Source organism: Chiloscyllium plagiosum, unplaced genomic scaffold (assembly GCF_037043375.1).
Source record: "Chiloscyllium plagiosum isolate Xiang-an unplaced genomic scaffold, Cpla_swu_hap1 HiC_scaffold_8, whole genome shotgun sequence".
In the NCBI taxonomy this organism is placed as follows: Eukaryota; Metazoa; Chordata; class Chondrichthyes; order Orectolobiformes; family Hemiscylliidae; genus Chiloscyllium; species Chiloscyllium plagiosum.
The window spans coordinates 12,743,745-12,763,031 of record NW_028270146.1 but is presented as its reverse complement, the minus strand read 5'-3'; the positions used below and the strand labels follow the sequence as shown (position 1 = coordinate 12,763,031).

General features: G+C 42.0%; 1 protein-coding gene across 3 annotated transcripts in view; it reads right to left on the bottom strand.

Annotated features, from left to right (window-relative positions):
* The window catches only part of LOC122553352 (ribosomal protein S6 kinase A5), a 235,604-nt gene that overhangs the window by 86,983 nt on the left and 129,334 nt on the right, over positions 1 to 19,287 (bottom strand). For all 3 annotated transcript variants that reach the window (XM_043696941.2, XM_087989593.1, XM_087989592.1), the window contains 2 exons: positions 14,570 to 14,685; positions 5,732 to 5,839 (listed from right to left, as the gene is read on the bottom strand). In XM_043696941.2, the coding sequence (XP_043552876.1) occupies positions 5,732 to 5,839; positions 14,570 to 14,685 (224 nt within the window). The remainder of the gene's footprint in view (positions 1 to 5,731; positions 5,840 to 14,569; positions 14,686 to 19,287) is intronic.

Genomic DNA, 19,287 nt, shown 5'->3' with positions numbered 1-19,287 from the left:
CCTAGAACACACTGCCAGGGGAGGTGGTAGAGCAGATACAGTAACAACATTTGGAGGAATTTAGACAGACAAAAGGGCAGGCAGGCAATAGAGGAGTATGGACCAGGTGCAGGCAGATGGGATTAGTTTAGAATAGTACCATGATCGGTACAGAAATGGTGGACTGAAGGACCTGTTCCTGTGCAGTACTATTTTACGTTTTTTGTAACTGGAAGGCAGCATCAGCATCTTCTCTAATGCAATGAGGGATAGCCAATATATGTTAACCTAGCCAGCAATATCCTCATCTCATGAACAAATAAAACAAAATAAATAATATTTTTAAATCAGTCTAACATGACTCAACCACATCACACCTGCCACATTTTCTGGCAGTAGCAGAGCATATGGGTAGCGGTCAGGCTGCTTACCGTTATATGTAAATCTACTTCCGACTGTGAAATTGTGAGCCCAATTTGAAATCAACTGGTGATGCTTGGACTTTTTTTGGTGTCAGTAAAATTGGCATGAAATGGAGGTTTGGCACTCAGCCAAAACAAGCTAAGTGACTCTTTTCTTGATTGGGAAGGAGGGCAGCTTTCCTAAAAATGCTCAAGAGAATATTATAGATTCAGATTTTACTGTCATGTGTACTAAAGTATGGCGTTCAAGAGTCCAGCGAAAAGTGTACAATGTTGCCATGGATGACACCATCTTAGGGCAAAAGTACCTAGGTACAAAATCTAAGTTACAGAAACAGTGAAATAAAGAAATAAGTTTAAAAAATTCTGCACTACAGTCTTCTGAGCACAAAAGTAGAAAAATAACAAAATAAAGAAATTTTCAGACTCTTCTCGACACAATCTTTGGCCTCCCTGTACTCATCTTTTCCAAACACAGGCCTCCCTATCTACTGACTGCAATTGTGGTCTCCTGCCCACCAGTTTCCCTGATGTGGCCACCCTGCACCCATCCTCAGACTGCGGCCAACCACACCGTCTCACAGTCTTACTGCATACCAGGCTGTCCATAAAGGATGCTGCAGGGCTGGAGGCTGACTGAGGGCTTGTCAAAACAATTAGCCTTATATATTAGAGATATTGAAAAACACATTTTCCACAAATTAATTTTTTTGTTTTCTTACAAAAGATGTCTGATTCAGTAGTATGACAATATTTACAAGTGCGCTGTCCATAAAGATATTTTAAAACAATTTCAGGAGTGCAAGCATATGATAGTCACAGAAGAACACTTGCTGCTGTACTTGACAAATAAAACCTTGCTTGTATAGGGTATTACTTTGCATGTAGGAACTAATGATTTGACTTCACAGATCTAAAGATCGTACAGTACTAATTTCTGCCAGCATTTTACAATATGTTTTAATATGTTTTACAATATGTTTCAATTATCGAACAGTGCTAAAGAATGTGAATCTAATTTCATTTGCTAATTGAAATCTTTCAAAAAGTCTGCAGCTGGATCTCAATTTGCAACACTGCACATTCCATGAACCAGCACCGTTGCAGTCACCCGAGCCATCTTCCACTTCATCTGGAGGTCTAAGATGGACTATGTCTGCAGGGACACCATGTAAACAACTCTGGAAAAGTGCTTAACAATGCACCCAGTGCCACCCTCATCCTGATAGCCACGCTGTATGTAGACCTTAGTACACAAACGCCAAATGAAACTCCACATTGAGCTTTGACCTGTCCCCGGTGTTGCAAAGGATGGGACTTGCCAAAGAACACTCCAAATAGTTGGACCATTCCTTATCTCCAGTCCTTCATGGAGAGATGTGCAAAGAAAAACACCTTTGACCACATGTCAATCCGCAAGTGGTCACCGCATAGCGTCCTCGAGACCTTGCGGGAAAAGGGAAAGGTCAGCTCCCCTGACACCCACCTCCTGTCCTGAAGAAGGGTCACACCCAAAATATCAACTTCTGCACTTCCTGATGCTGTGTTCTTCCAGCCTCCTGCCTGTCTACTTTGGATTCCAGGATTTACAGTTTTTTTGTCTCCAAAGAAGATTGTTCTCTAAGCAGATTGTCAAAGTCATTTGGCAGAATGCGTCATCACCACAGCTTTCCAACAAACGCCAAGACATTGCTTGGCTGATGGTGAGAAGGGCACTACCTGTGAGAACCTTCATGTAGGCCTGGACTCTGTGCCACTGCACACTACCCTCGAAGTGGCTGCAGTGGGGAGAGACTATCACATATATCCTGCTGGAATGAGGCTTTGCAAAGGAGGTCTGCAGAGAGATGCAGTGGTTTTTGTGAAGGCTTGTCCTGAGCAGCTCTATGACACAGGACTCTGTGCTCCACGGGCTGTTCCCCAGGATGCACACCAAAATCTTGATGAGATGGGCCAATGGGCTGAGAGAAAGTGAGGACTGCAGATGCTGGAGATCAGAGTCGAGAGTGTGGTGCTGGAAAAGCACAGCATGTCAGGCAGGATCTGAGGAGCAGGAGAATCGACATTTCGGGCATAAGCCCTTCATCAGGAATGAGGCTGTGGGTCGCGGCTGAAAGATACATGGGAGGGGGTGGGGTTTGGGGGAAGGTAGCTGAGAAAGGAATAGGTGGATGAAGATGAGGGAAAAAGTGTTAGGGCAGAGGGGAGAGTGAAGGACAGGTCCGGAGGGCGGTGCCAAGTTGGAGGCTAGGGACTGGGATAATGTGGGGGGAGGGGAAAAAAGGAAGCTGTTGAAATCCACATTTATCCTGTGCGGTTGCAGGGTCTCTAGGCAGAATTTGAGACGTTCCTTCTCCAGGCGTCGGGTGGTAACGGTTTGGCAGTGGAGGAGGCCCAGGACTTGCATGGCCTTGACGGAGTGGGAGGGGGAGTTGAAGTGTTCAGCCACGGGGCGGTGGGGTTGGTAGGTGCTGGTGTCCCAGACATGTTCTCTGAAACAATCCGCAAGATGTCCTGTCTTCCCGATGTAGAGGAGATCACAGTGGGTGCAATGGATGCAGTAGATGACATTGGTACAGATACAGGTAAATTTTTAACAAATGTGGAAGAATCCCTTGGGGCCTTGGACGGAGGTGAGGGGTGTGGCATAGGCCCAGGTTTTGCACTTCCTGCAGTGGCAGGGAAAGGTGCCAGGAGTGGGGTCTGGGCTGGTGGGGGGTATGGACCTGACATGGGAGTCATAGATGGAATGGTCTTTTCGGAATGCTGATAGGGGTGGGGAGGGAAATACATCTCTGACAGTGGGGTCTGTTTGGAGGTGGCGGAAGTGGCGGAGGATGATGTGTTATATGTGGAGGTTGGTGGGGTGGAAAGTGAGGACCAGGAGGGTTCGGTCCTTGTTGCGTTGGGAGTGGTGGAGTTCAGGGGCAGTGGTGTGTGAAGTGGAGGAGATGCGCTGGAGGGCATTGTCAATCACGTGGGAAAGGAAGTTGCGATCGTGGAAGAAGGAGGCCATCTGGGACTTTCTGAGGTGGAACTGATCATCTGGGAACAGATGCAGCAGAGGTGGAGGAATTGGGAATAAGGGAAAGCATTTTTACAAGAGTTAGGATGGGAGAAGGTGGAGTCTAGGTAGCTGTGGAAGTTGGTGGGCTTGTAGCATATATCTGTAGTTAGTCGGTCGCTAGAGACATTAATGGAGACATCCAGGAAGAGGGGGTGGGGGTGGAGAAGAGGTGTCCGAGATGGTCCAGGTGAGTTTGAGGTCGGGCAGAAGGTGTTGGTAAAGTTGATGATCTGTTCAACCTCCTCGTGGGAGCACAAGGCGGTGCCAATATTGTCATCGATGTAGCGGAGGAACAGGTAGAGGGTGGTGCTAGTGTAACTGCAGAAGATGGACTGTTCCACGTATCCAACAAGCAGGCAGGCATAGCTGGGTTCCAAGTGGGTGCCCATGGCTACCCCTTTGGTTTGGAGGAAGTGGGAGGATTGGAAGGAGGTTGGAGGCTGTGGATGGGAGATTCCCAGAGGTGGTGAGGTTGTGGATGGTCTGGCAGATGATGATTTGGTGTTGGGAGGTGAGGTCATGATCGAGGGAACAATAGGAGGAGGTATCTTCAAGTTGGGGCCTGGCTTCAGCTGTGTAGAGTCAGGGCGCCACACTACTACTGTGCCCCCCCCCTTGTCTGCGGGTTGGGGGTTGGAGCGGAGGGAATGGAGGGCTGCACTTTGTGAGGGCAGGAGGTTGGTGTGGCTGAGGCTTTTTAAAATTGAATTCAAATTTCACCATCTGGCTTGGAGGGATTCAAATCCTGGTCCCCAGAACATTATTCTAGGTTCCTGGATTAAAAGTCAAGGGATAATACCACTGGGCCATTGCCTCTCAGATACATGAAAGTTAATGTTCTGATCTTTCAAACTGATTAGACCAGATTAACAACTCATATTCTATGAAGTCCACCTGGCTGACCTCATTACACACACAACATGCTCAGTTATTGGCCTTCCGGTGCCTCAAATGTGTATAAATATAGACTTGTATAAATAAGAAACGCCTTAGGACCATTTTTTCCCCACATGTAAAGACTGTACAGTATTGAATTGCTCTCGTGGTTATATATGTATATCGATTATTTTATGAATAAAGTATATTTTTGAAATAAAAAAGAACGCAGTTCCACTGACCTAGTTGGTGGTGTAGGGGCTACACAGCTCTACTGACCTGATTGGGGATGGGCAATACAGTTCTGTCTTGTCAACGATTTTCACTTATTGTGAATTTTATTTTACGAAAAAAACCTAGCTAAGGCAGATGGAAGGAGGAAGCCCCAGGCATGTTTATTTCCAATCAGTTGCCAGGATTTACAAACATGACTAATGTTTTATTCTTTCTCAGGATGAAGAATAATATAAGGGTTTAATAGTAAAATAGAATGGCAGAGGCAGTAGCTCACAGATGCAAACTATCACTATTCAAAGACATAAGCAATGGAATTGTCCTAACAGCATAAAAGGTCATCAAACCAATTAGAACTGGAATCTGAGGCAAAGCAGTGAGGTCAGCGAGACACAGAAGATACACATGATTGCATATGTGGCTGAAAAAAACAGTTAGATATGCTGCCAAAGTTTTTTTGCCTCATATTCCTCAGGACAAACAAGAATGCCACATTTCTAAACAACCAACAGTCTTCACTGCATGTGAAAATCGTGCTGATTAGTTGACAAGTTGACTGGTTCATGGAGGTAATACTAAGGAGAATATAGCCCTGGGAAATATTATACCCCCACGTTTTTGTTTAATTTATACTCAGGGTCTGTCCTCTGCAAGCAGAATAAGCACTGCACGTTGTTTGTGAATTAAACAAAAGGGTAGGGGCAATAGTTCCATGGCAATGCCTTGAACAATTAGAGACCATGCATTATTCAATCAGCAGCCTTTCTCATGCAGTAGAAATTATTGTTCTCTGAGAAATCTGGAACTCTTGATCCTGTTCTGATGTGTGCATTGAAAAGCTTCATCAGCTTGCCTCTTTTTTCAGCAATACTTATGTTCTGTAAAAGAAATATACATTGTCTCTCCAAGTTGGAGAGACAATATAAAACCAAGGCCAATGGTAATCTCAATCCCATTGAGCCACACTGGATTAAATATTTTTCTGATCTGAACAAGGTTTGAGAAAAATATTACTGTGGCAAAATAGATCAGATTCACGTCAATGTTAAAGATTGCATTCCCAATCTGTTATTTGAAATTAATTTTTGAATACACACCATTGCATTAATCAATGAAGCATAGATGTTGTTGCAACGAAAGGCAAAATACTTACTTCATCTATTAGAAACTCTTTACTGAGTCCAAAATCTGTTAGAACCACATGGCCATTACTGTCGAGAAGTATATTTTCCAGTTTAATATCTCGATATATAATTCCAAGCTGTGGAAAACACAGTAAGCAAAAGTTACAAATTTTGAATACTTTTCTCCTCCACAGTGTTTCAAAAATTTGAAATCCGATGCACCTTATTTTCCAGACAAACCAAAATAATTTTTAAAATATTTAAATGTGTTAATAACTATAAACTACAGACAATATTCCTGCACCAGCGTCATAGAGATACACAGCATGGAAACAGACCCTCCAGTCCAACAGTCCATGCTGACCAGATATCCTAAATTAATCTAATCCCATTTCCCAGTGTTTGGCCCATATCCCTCAAAACCCTCTCGAATCATGTACCCAACTAGATCCTTCTCAACGTTGTAACTGTACCAACCTCCATCACTTCCTCTGACAGTTAATTCCACACACGCACTATCTTTTGCATGAAAACATTGCCCTTTAGGTCTCTTTTAAATCTTTCCCTTCTCACTTTAAACTTGTGCTCTCTAGTTTTGGACTCCCCTACCTTGGGGAAAAGATCTTGCCTACTCACCCTATCCATGCCCCTCATGTAGTTTACCCATCTCTCAAAAGGCCCACTGTCTGCTTCTCATTGTCTTTGGTATTATCTTTAATAGTATGTAGAGGCTACTTGACCAACCAGAGACAATAGGAGAGGTGTCATGGTCAAGTCTGATATTGCCCTCAGCCAAGGTTCATATTTGTGGACTTCCAACATGGAATACTGGTTAGTGATTAGGAACAGAAAGCCAAGATTTTTATTTTTTATTCATTTGTGGAATGTGGGCTGGTCAGCATTTATTGCCAAGCCTATTTGCCCTTGAGAAGGTAATGATGAGCTGCCTTCTTGAACCACTGCAGTCCACCTGCTGTGGGTTGACCCATAATGCCCTTAGGGAGGGAATACCAGGATTTTGATGCAGTGGCAGTGAAGGAATGACGATATGTTTCCAAGTCAGAATGATGAGTGGCTTGGAGGGGAACTTGCAGATTGTCATGTTCTCATCTATCTTCTGCCTTTATCCCTCGGGATGAATGTGGTCATGGGTTTGGAAAGTGCTGTCTGAGGACTTTGGTGAATCTCTGCAGTGCATCTTATAGATAGTACACAGTGCTTTTACTGCTTTTGGTAGTGGAGGGAGTGGATGTTTGTGGATGTGGTACCAATCAAGCGAGCTACTTTATCCTGGAAGGTGTCAAGCTTCTTGATTGGTTTTGGAGCTGCACCCATCCAAGCAAGTTGGATGATAGTAAAATGAAGGGTATTTAGGTTAGTCTGATCTTAAAGTTGAATAAAAGGTCAGCACAACATTGAGGGCCAAAGGGCCTGTACTGTGGTGTACTGTCCTATTCCATCACACTCTTGATTTGCGCCTTGTTTATGATGGATAGGCTTTTGGGGGGGGTCAGGAAGTTAGGTACTTGTCACAATATTCCGAGCCTCTGACCTGCTCTTGTAGGCACTGTGTTGATGTGGCGAGTCCAGTTGAGTTTCTCTATCCATGACACAGACATCAATGCAGCATCCTCACCATTGCTCAGCCAAGACCAGATACATCAGCACAGTCTGGCAATCAAGCTTAGGACCTTTCCATATCAGAGCAGTTACTATATTTCAAAAAGCACTCTACTCTCTCTGCACCAATCCCGTTTCACAAAGGCGAGGTAATGGTTGTCGGGAGGACGGACCTCTATGTCTTCTAGAGGCCGAACACCAGCTCTCTGACACCACGTCTGACCTCTCCCTTGACCACAACCCCACCCTGGTCCATCAGCCCAAAATCACTTACACTGTTTGTGCCCTCATTGCCTCTGATCATCGACCCTGCACTGCCTCCAACCTCATGGTCCCCAGCCTCACACTGCCCAGTTCTATCTGCTCCCCAAGATCCATAAGCCCAACACCCCGGCTCACCCATTGTCTCCAATGCTCCTGCTCCACTGAATGTATTTCCTCCTACCTTGACTTCAATCTCTCCCTCTTGATGCAAACATTTCCCACCTACATCTGTGACACTAACCACACCCTCCACTTCTTCAGTAACTTCCAATTCCATGGCACCCAGTGCTTTATCATCACTATGGACATGCCGTCATTATACATGTCCATACCCCAACAAGGATGGCCTCCAGGCCTTTAACATCTTTCTCTTCAAAAAACCCATCCAGTCCCCCTCCACCAATGCCCTCCTTTGCCTTCCCAAACTAGTCCTCACCCTTAATAACATTTCCTTGGCCATCTGGATGGGCCCGAGTTACGCCTGCCTCTTTGTCGGCTACATCAAACAGTCCCTCCTTAGTACCTACATAGGCACTGTGCCCCAACTCTTTGCAATTACATCACTGACTATATCAGTGAACATCCTATGCCCACGCTGAACTGAAGCAGTTCATCGAGTTCACCCACAACTTCCACTCCTCTTTTCACTTGGTCTACCTCGGATATCTTCCTCCTCTTTCTTGACCTCTTCATTTCCATCACCGACGACAGTCTACAGACTGTCTATAAACCCACAGACTCCCATAACTACCTGGACTACACCTCCTCCCACTTAGTATCCTGCAAGAAGTCCATCCCGTTTTCCCAATTATTCTGCCTCCATCACATCTGCTTGGATGAGGAGACATTCCACTCCCAAGCATCCCAGATGTCCACCTATTTTGAACAACGTGCTCTTCTCTCCTCTGTCATTCAGACAGCACTCCACCACACCTCCTCTATTACCTGCTCCACTGCTCTAAACTATCCCCCTCCAAACACAATGAAGACAGGGTGCGCCTTATCCTCATCTACCACCCTACCAGTCTCTGCATCCAATGTATCATCTTAAACACTTCCACCAACTCCGAAGAACACCTTCCCCTCCCCACCCCTCTCTGCCTTCACCAATCCTTGGTTCGCGCCACTCTCCCCACCAAACCCCCTCCCCAAACCCCCTGTACCTTCCCCGCAACAGTAAAGGACCGGTTTCATTCCCTAATACCACAAATTCATCACCCTCTGATTGTAGATTATTCCTCCTCATCTTAGTACGAAATGGTCAACTCTTCACTTGGAGGCTGTGTGCTGTGGTCCTGGTCTCTCCTATTAGTGGAAAAATCTTTACCATGTTCACTCTATCCAGACTTCTCAGTATTAAGTTTCAAACACATTCCCCCACCAATCCTTCTAAATTCCATCGAATACAGACCCAGAGTCCTCAACCTCTCCTCCAATGACAAGCCCTTCATTTCTGAGATCATTCTTGTAAACCTCCTGAGTCAGCACACCCTTCCTTAGGTACAGGCCCAAAACTCTCACAATATTCTAAATGCAGTCTGATCACAGCTTTATACAACCTCAGCAGTGTATCTGTTCAACAAGGTTCCCCATGGGAGACTGGTGAGCAAGGTTAGATCTCATGAAATACAGGGAGAACTGGGTCAAAGGTAGAAGACAGAGGGTGGTGGTGGAGAATTATTTTTCAGACTGGAGGCCTGTGACCAGTGGAATACCACAAGGATCGGTGCTGGGTCCACTACTTTTCATTATTTATATAAATGATTTGGATGTGAGCATAAGAGGTATAGTTAGTAAGTTTGTTAATGACACCAAAATTGGATGGGTAGTGGACCGCGAAGAAGGTTATCTCAGATTACGACGGGATCTTGATCAGATGGGCCAATGGGCTGAGAAGTGGCAGATGGAGTTTAAATTAGATAAATGTGAGGTGCTGCATTTTGGGAAAACAAATCTTATCAGGACTTATATGCTTAATGATAAGGTCCTGGGGAGTGTTGCTGAACAAGGAGACTTTGGAGTGCAGGTTCATAGCTCCTTGAAAGTGGAGTCGCAGGTAAATAGGATAGTGAAGAAGGTGTTTGTTATGCTTTCCTTTATTAGTCAGAGTATTGAGTACAGGGGTTGGGAGGTCATGTTGCGACTGTACAGGACATTGATTTGGCCACTGTGGGAATATTGCATGCAATTCTGGTCGCCTTCCTATCGGAAAGATGTTGTGAAAAGTCTTTTCCTGGGGGTAGGGGAGTCCAGAACTAGAGGGTATAGGTTTAGGGTGAGAGGGGAAAGATATAAAATAGACCTAAGGGGCAACTTTTTCACGCAGAGGGTGGTACGTGTATGGAATGAGCTGCCAGAGGAAGTGGTGGAGGCTAGTATAATTACAACATGTGAAAGGCATCTGGATGGGCATATGAATAGGAAGGGTTTGGAGGGTTTTGGTGCTGGCAGGTGGGACTAGATTGGGTTGGGATATCTGGTCAGTATGGATGAGTTGGACCAAAGGGTCTGTTTCTGTGCTGTAAATCTCTACGACTCTTGTATTCTCGACTTCTCAAAATGAATATCAGCATTTCATTTGTCTTCCTAACTGCCAAATGAACCTGTAAAATAACCTTAAGAGAATCCTGAATTAGGACTCTTAAGTACCTTTGCACTTTAGATTTCTAAAGCCTTTCAGAGAACTGTTTATGCCTCAATTCTCCCAACCAAAGTACATTAACCTCATATTTACCCACATTGCATTCTATCTACCCCTTCTTTGCCCACTCTGCTAAACTGTCCGAATCCTCCAACTGACCCGCTTCCTCAATACTACCTGTCCCTCAATCTATGTTTGCATCATGTTAACAACAAAGCCCTGTCCAAAGTGTAATGTATAACGTGAATTATTGTGGCCCCAACATTGACCTCTGCGAAACGCCATGTGTCATCAGCTGTCATCCTGCAAAAGACCTCTTTATCACCATTCTCTGTTTTCTGCCAGTCAGATAATTCTCTATCCATGCCAGCACGTTACTGTAACACCATGTGCTCTTATTTTATTTTGCAGCCTCCTGTGTGGCATCTTGTCAAAAGTCTTCCGGAAATCTAAATAGATCACATACTCTGGCTCTCCTTTGTCTAACTTGCTCATTATATCCACAAAGAATCCTAACAGATTTGTCAGATATGACTTTCCCTTGATGCAGCCATGCTAACTCAGTCCTATTTGCCATGCACTTCCAAGTAATCTGCAACCTTATCCTTAATAATGGACTTTAAAATCTTACCAACAACCAAGGTCAGGCTAATCAGCCTAGAGTTTCCTGCCTTCTGCTTCCCCCCTTTCGCAAAAAGGGATGTTACTTTAACCATTTGCCAGTCCTCTAGGACCCTCCCCGACTCCAGTGATTCATGAAAGATCACCACCAATGCCCCACAATCTCCTCAGCTATCTCTTTCAGAATCCTGGGGTGTAGTCCAACTGGTCTGGGTGATTTACCCATCTTTAGACCTTTCAGTTTCCACATCACCTTCTCCTTTGTAATGACACTAATCACCTCTGTCCCCTGAAGTTCTTGCATGCTGCTTGAATGAAGACTGAGGCAAAGTACGTATTCAGTTCCTCTGGCATTCTTGTGTTTCCCATTACTATTCGCCAGCATCATTTTCTAGCAATCCAATGTTCACTCTTGCAACGCTTTTATCCCCATATAAGACTCTTATAATCATCTTTTATATTACTAGCTAGCTTACCCTCATATTTCATCTTCTACCCCCAATTGGTTTTTAAAGTTATGCTCTACCGGTTTTTAAAGACTTCCCAATCCTCTGGTTTTCTACTCATCTTCACCACATAGTATGCTTTTCCTTTTGCTTTTACGCTATCCCTTACTCCCTTTGTCAGTCATGGCTGTGTTGACTCCTATTAATTGTTTTGACTAATTCAGCACTGTAGGGATGTATTTTTTGATATGCATCCTAAATTACCCTCAGAAACTCCTGATGTTGCTGCTTCACCCTCCTCCCTGCTAGGTTCCCCTTCCAATCAACTCTGGCCAGCTCCTCCCTCATGCCCTTGTAGCTACCTTTCCTCTTTCAGAGGCAATCACCATTTGTCAGGACAAAGTACAGCCTTCCTGAAATGAAATTCAAAATGGAGTCAAAAGCAACCTGTGTTGTTCATATTAGCTTAATTTCTGAGATCAGGTAAAAAGAAAGGTTGGAATGAAGAAGGGTTAAATTAGTCTACTAAGCGCACTCTTTCCATAGTTAACTGGTTGCAAGTTCAAACATGGACTCTCTTTCCATCTAAGATTCAATGCCTCAAGTGTAGTTACAAATGAGCAGGCTGGTACAACAAAAGGGTATTCCTTGCCGGTCAAAACTGGGCAGGTAATACAGTGAAATTGTTTGATGTGAATATTTGAATAAGATCTGAGTAAGTAAATCAGGTGGATTAGACAGGAGTCAGCCAAGTATTTACATGAATGTAAGTCAAATGCAAAAACCTGAAAATGCTGGAAACACATAGCACAGCCAGAATTTGCACAGAGAACTACTGTCTTAACATTGCAGACTGTAAACCCTCATTATAATTTTAAAAGGAGCAAGCATTTTAAGAGCTTCAGGACAAAGCATATGGGAAGGGAAAAAGCTCGAGAGAAAGTAGTTGTGGAATTATCTGGAGTTTAGTTTGAAGAGACAAAGAAAATAGACAGGTAATCTGTACACCAGACAATGGAAAGAGTTGTTAAGAGAAGTTAATGGCACTAGAGGCTTCCTTTAGTGCTACAATGATTCAACAGAAACAAAGGCAGTAAGAGACCTATAAAGGTATAGGTGTTGAAAGCTCATCAAAGAACCCTGTATTCATATAGTACCTTGCATGTACTTAAAGACATTTGAACATAAAATGGGAAATTGTTAAAAAGGGTGAAGTCCATGGCTTTGAAAAACAGGCCAAACAAGCCTAGATAATATGCTGGAAGACTTATTGGCTAAAAATTAGGGATTCATTAGATAGAAAAATGGAAAACATAATGCCCTTACTTAAAAAGGGGCTCGAGAAACTGATAACTCTATATTCACACCAGGAAACTGTTGACAAACAATTGCCAAAACAATTGCAAGACCAAATTGATGGAACATTAAGGAAGATCAAAACTACATGGTAAGACTGAGCCCGGACACACAAAATGAGTTGGTTAAAATCACACAACACCAGTTTATAGTTTTGGAGAAAGCTAGTGCTTCCAAATAAACCTGTTGACTATAACCTGGTGTTGTGTGATTTTTAACTTTGTACACCCCAGACCATCACCAGCACCTCCACATCATGTAGAAAAGGAGGTCATTTGTGACCAAGGTAACATTTTTTTTTGACAAAGTGACTAAATGAATTGCTTTGGGATGATTTATTATGTTAAATGCCCTTCTATAAAGTTTTGTTATTATTGTTAAGGGTGAGAATGTAATGATAGCTTCTTTGGATTTATAAGATATCTCCTGCAAAAAAAACTAGTTGATAAAATCAGGAGACACAATGTTGGCTCAAAAGATCGAATCTCAGCTTGGCAATGATAGAATAAAAAATGTGTAATGAAATCCAATCTGAGACAGAGGAATGACAGGCAAGGCTCCCCCCCCCCCCCCCCCCAAATCTGTATTAGAATTGGTACTTCCAACACTTATTGATGATTGGAAGAAGGAGCCAATAGAATTAATAATTTATATTTATATAGTGCCTTTAATGATGCAAGGCATTTCACAATAACATTATTATTTAGGCTGCGGTGATGGAGGTTGTTTACACGGGACTGTATGTAAAATGATTAAGGAGAAAGTAGGACTGCAGATGCTGAAGAGTCAGTCGAAACGTGTCATGCTGGACTTCCTAATGAAAGGCTTATGCCCAAAAAATTGATTCTCCTGCTCCTCAGATGCTGCCTCACCTGCTTTTCCAGCGCCACACTTTTGACTATAAAATTATTAAACAAAATAGTCCAAACATATTTATGCTTCTATATTTATGAAGAAAACAGCATTCTTAATCTCCTGAAATTTGCAGAAATTGTAGAGATATTAATTACAGACTGTAGGAATTAGAGGCAGTTCAGTTCACCATGGTTTTGCTAATGTTAGTTCTTCTCCTTGAATGACCCACATTTCCCGGTTCTTTTGGCTGAATGATTCGCATTCTTCACTTTCAAATTGTCCAAAAAAAAAATCCCTACCTAAATGCTGCTCAGTAGGAGATGCACTGCAGAAATTTATCAAGGATCCTTGGACAGCACCTTCCATCTATAAGGACAAAGGCAGCAGATACCGACAGCAATTGGAATGCTGTAATTCAAGAAGACATCTCACCATCACCTTAGCCGCCACTACCATCCACCTCAAAAGGATATGGGAAGAAAGTGGAAACAGGGTACTGAGTTGAATAACCAGCCATGGTCATACTGAATGGTGGGGAGGCTCAAAATTGCCTGCTCTTGGTCCTATGTTTCTCAAAAGCAGCCAGACATGAGCAATAAATGTTGGCTGAACTAGTGATGCCCACATCCCATGAAGACAATTTTAAAAAATATGACGTTACAGCAACACCCACAGCCAATAAAGAATAGAATGTGATCCTGATACCAGTTTACATCCTCTCATAGAAATGTTTCTATTTTGCACATTAAAGGGGTTAACAGCTTTCTAGTCCAGTGACATTTCAACTACACACTAAATCACTGATATGAGATTACAACCAGGAAATATTAAATTTACACAAGCAACAAAGCTTTTTACTTTCAAACTAACTAACTGTACAAGTGTTAGCACAGATAAAACAAAGCAATAAAGACATTTGCAATTTTCTTTAAAATTTCAGAAGCACTGGAGTTAAGATATTCACCTAATTCATGTCTTGTATCCTGTACACCTAGTCAACTACAGAAATAGACAGAGAATGCATTTGCCAAATGTCGTTCTTGACCAATAAATGTACAGCTTACCTTGTGTAGATGCTCTAGTGCTAACACTATCTCCCCACTGTATATTCTCACTGCATGCTCTGTGAAACGTTCCCTCTGTGACAAGTGAGTAAACAATTCCCCTCCATTCACGTAGTCTGTTACACAAAATAAAACATTATACATGAGGATTGAACCATTGCAATCCAAAATAGCACAACATAGAAAGTTTACAAATACAAGGCAGATATTATGAAACAGAAATTTGTGTTCAGTGGCACAAATCCATAACATTAAACACATAGAAATTCACCTTTTAATTTTTCTCATGTGTATTTAAAAGTTATTAAAACCAATTTTGCACTGTAACTCTTGCATGGTGGCTAGCATTGCTGCCTCAGGGCACCAGGGACCCAGATTTGATTCAAGCCTCGGGCGACAGTCTCTGTGGAGTTTGCACATTCTCCCGAGTCTGCGTGGGTTTCCTCTGGATGCTCCAATAACCTCCCTCAGTCCAAAGATGTGCAGGTTAGGTGAATTGGCCATGCTAAATTGCCCATGGTGTTCAGGGACATGTAGGTTAGGTGCATTCGTTAGGGGTAAATATAGGGTTGGGGAATGGGTCTGGGTGGGTTACTCTTTGGAGGGTCAGTGTGGACCTGTTTGGCCACGGGCCTGTTTTCACACTGCAGTGATTCTATGTCCTATGAAATGTAGCCCAGCAAAGCAATCACGTTTCTGCAAGTCTCATTTTTCTTAAGATTTCTGATACGCCTGATAAAATTGTATATGAAAAATGTAGGCAAAAAAGTCAGCTGGTTTGAAGGCTGGTTATCTTTTCACCAGAATGCACAATGCAAAGATTTATATTAGAGCTTTACATTTGAGGAATTCTGACTACATTTGAAATTTAAATACATAACAAGCAACACAGAACTGAAAGTATTCTGGCTGAATCAATAAATACAGGAATGAATAAGCATCAGCCATTAGGGACAACTGCATAATCAAACACTTGTGCACCAACCCTGAAAAAAAAAGAGCTAGCACAACATTTTAAGATCCACAGGCCAGCATCCTGTTTAATTTTCTAAGCTAAGGACAAGCCAATCTGGAGTTAGTAGTTCCATTAGTTCAATTTCCGTCAAGCAGGTGTCAAGGTTTTGTCAAGGCACTAACAAGCCATGTTTTTGTAGAGTTTTCAACAAAGCAAAAAAAAAACAAAGCTGATAAAGCACAATTGGAAGTTTGGTTCCAAATGAACTAAGCCGAAGTGCAACCCCATGAATATTCTGCTGATGATGGTGGACAGACAACCAAAACAATTAGTGATAGTAAGAAATGCTAAAAACCATCATGACCATTAACCATTTTCAACATAATCTTCAATAAGACAAAAACTAATAACATTAACATACCACCATCTTAGGGTTGAATCTTCTACTCCAGAAGGTAAAAACAATGACTGCAGATGCTGGAAACCAGATTTTGGATTAGTGGTGCTGGAAGAGCACAGCAGTTCAGGCAGTATCCGAGGAGCAGCAAAATCGACGTTTCCGGCAAAAGCCCTTCATCAGGAATTTATTCCTGATTTTGCTGCTCCTCGAATGCTGCCTGAACTGCTGTGCTTTTCCAGCACCACTTATCCAAAATCTTCTACTCCAGAAGTCCACACACTCTTAGGCAGCAAGTGCACTGAAATAGACGAGGTGGTGGCATATTCAAACCTTGCCACTTTCTCGATTCCACTGCAGTTTAGTTCTAAGTATGATGGTCAATGGTAGACATTTCCACCTACTACCTAACGAGGTCCTTAAGTGACCAATTAAGGATCACTAAGGGCTTGAACGTAGCCATTATCTCAGCTACAGGCAGCCCTGTCACCATGCAGCCCATCACCTCGAAGGGTGGGGAGGGTGGGGGACTTGATGAAAAGTGCCTGATTAAGGAACTGGGCATATGATAGGGCAGGGATGTCTGCTAGGAGCAAACCCCTGTCCTAACTTCTGACTTCCACCTCGAACTGAGAAATCCAACTCCCTGCCCCCCCCCCTCAAACAAATTACTTACATTAGTCTGGGTTCTCTGTGATCCTGGGGCTTTGCTCACAGTAACCACACTTCCTCCAAGGTGTTTGGTGCAAGAACAGGCAGCCTCCAACTGGCTAGATCTTCTATCCCAGGGTTCTTAATTGCAGTGGAAGTCTAGCCATTCGGCTTGCCAGTGCCTGATTTGAGTGTTATTTTGAGACCCTTTCCTAATACAGCCAGCATAGATCTCACACTGGTTCTCCATGGTCTGATCAGAACTACTGTGTCCACAGCTTTTCAACCTCAATATCAATTTCTAATTGAGAGAGTTCTAATCTCTCGACTTCTTTGATGGTATAACAAACTCAAGTAAATTGTTGTAATTCTTATGACACGTTGGACTTCAACCTCCAAAAGGCTTTCATTAAAGGGCTATAATTATCTAAAGTTTTTGGGATTGAGAGGAAACCTGGAATCAGACGAGGAATTGATTAAAACACAAGAAACAATGAGTATGGATTGAAGAGTCAGGGTTTAGATCACCATTGTCCCTAAATTATATCAATGACCAAAACTGAGGAACTCAATGCAACGTTCTAACTTTTGTAGATGATGCAAGGGGTAATGGAAACAGAAGGAGCAGCTCAGCGTTACAAAATGTTTTCACAAGCCACCTATGTGTAAGAAAATCACAGATAATATTTGATGCATAAAAGCATAAACTATTGTGTCTAAGAAAAAATGGGAAGCCACATAGTCCATGAAGACTGCTGGAATAATTATAAAGGAAGTTGAAAGAGATTTAGTAATTTGAGTAGATTGTTTACTCATCATGACCAACAAAAGTCAGAACAGTAATCAACAAAGCCAACAGTTTGAAATGTATAACTAGAAGATTTGAATATAATTCATAATAGGTAGTGTTAGCTTTAGGGTATTTTGATCAGACTACACCTTGAGTAATGCATCCAGTCTGGATACCAATAAGCAAGACAGGTAGTAAAGCACTGAGGGCAATGCAGGAAACTGGCATACTGTTAATTTCAAGCATTAAAGGCCCAAATTACTGGGTGGTCTACATAAAAAGCCATATGAAATAAGAGTTTCTGAGAGCCATTTGTTTTTTTTAGACCATCACTGTTCAATAGTATCAAAACTGTCCTTCCTACCTCAGTTCCACTTCCTGCACTATCCTCATATCCCTCAATACCTCTCATGCCTAACTATTACATGACTTCTGTCTTGAATAAGTGAGTATTCACCACTCTCTAGGGTACAGAATTCTATTGAGTCTTTTAAATGGCCTACCATTACGACCCTTGTTCTCAGACCCCAAGGGAATCATCATCTCAGCAGTGACCTAGTCAAGCCACATGAGAAACACATCCCTGAAAATAGGCATTGGAGAAATTATTGTATAGCAGCATCAAGATTGTTGAAGGATAGCTGATCTGGAATATTACTATGAACTGTGATAATGGAATTAAGGAATATTAGTTCAAGCAAGGAAAGGATAATTTTAGGACTTATCAGAATATTCTTCTTGACTGAAAAAGTACTATGAAATGGACTTCCGATAGTGTAATCAAGACAAAAAAAGTGGAATTTTAAAGAAAAAATTGGGAGCAAATGACAGACTGTAGAATTCATTCAAGTGAAAGCTAAATTGATCAAATATCCCACCTCATTTCTGTTGTGAAGCTAAAAGCAAACATGTTGCAGGATAATCAAATAACTTCAGCAATTTGCTAACAATTAACCTGGCAAGAACAAATTAACTCAGTATTTAAAATAAAACATTTTAATAACACATATTACAGCTCTCATAAGCGAACTCATAAGAGATTAGTAGCTATTAAGTGACAGGTCTAGACATGAATATTTTGTTCAACTCATAAGAGGTACCTTTGTTACAGAGCAATAACAATCTACACACCTAGTCATAAAACATTTGTTGATATTTCTCCAAATTATAGAATTAAAATTTACATTTACCAGCCATAAAGAAGGCAATACATTTATAGCTTTGTTATAATGTGGAACTAAGCCTATGTCAGAGACAGAAATTTACGTCCTCTTTACTGCCTGTGATTAGTATGTCTACATTTAAAAATTATGCGTACATTTTCCTACCATCATACAACATGAATTCCAAATCATTCTTTTCAGTAATAATGCTTTTACAATTTGTTTTTACAAAGAAGGTTATTTATTTCCACACAATTACCCCAAAATAATGAAACATTTCACTCACTTGTTTCACATATACTCACACAAAAAACTAGATCCAGATTAAGGTAATATATACTTTTATCACTGATAATTATCTCAGTCTCTTTCATGGCAGGCTTGTCATTTCTCAGATGTGGATGAAGCTTTAAAATTGAAGTGAGGGTCTTGTAAAACAACGGTTTCTCAGTAAGCTGTGAGATTCTTGAAGGTGAATTTGTAGGAAATAGGTTCTCAGGTAAAGTCAAAGTTCAAACAGGTTGTAGAAGTCCTTCTTACTCTGTGTTCGATGTACAAAGTTTTGCTGATAATTACTCGATGGTTTGCAACTAATTTAATGCTTCTAGGGGAAGTGTCTTCAAAACAACATCTTGATGACTTCAAAAGCAGATAATAAAATAGCTTCCTCATCATACTTCCATAATTTTAAATCCTTTTCCTAAAGACAATAATATATTTTGATTACACATCCTGTACTGCTGCATAACACCTGTGTGTTTG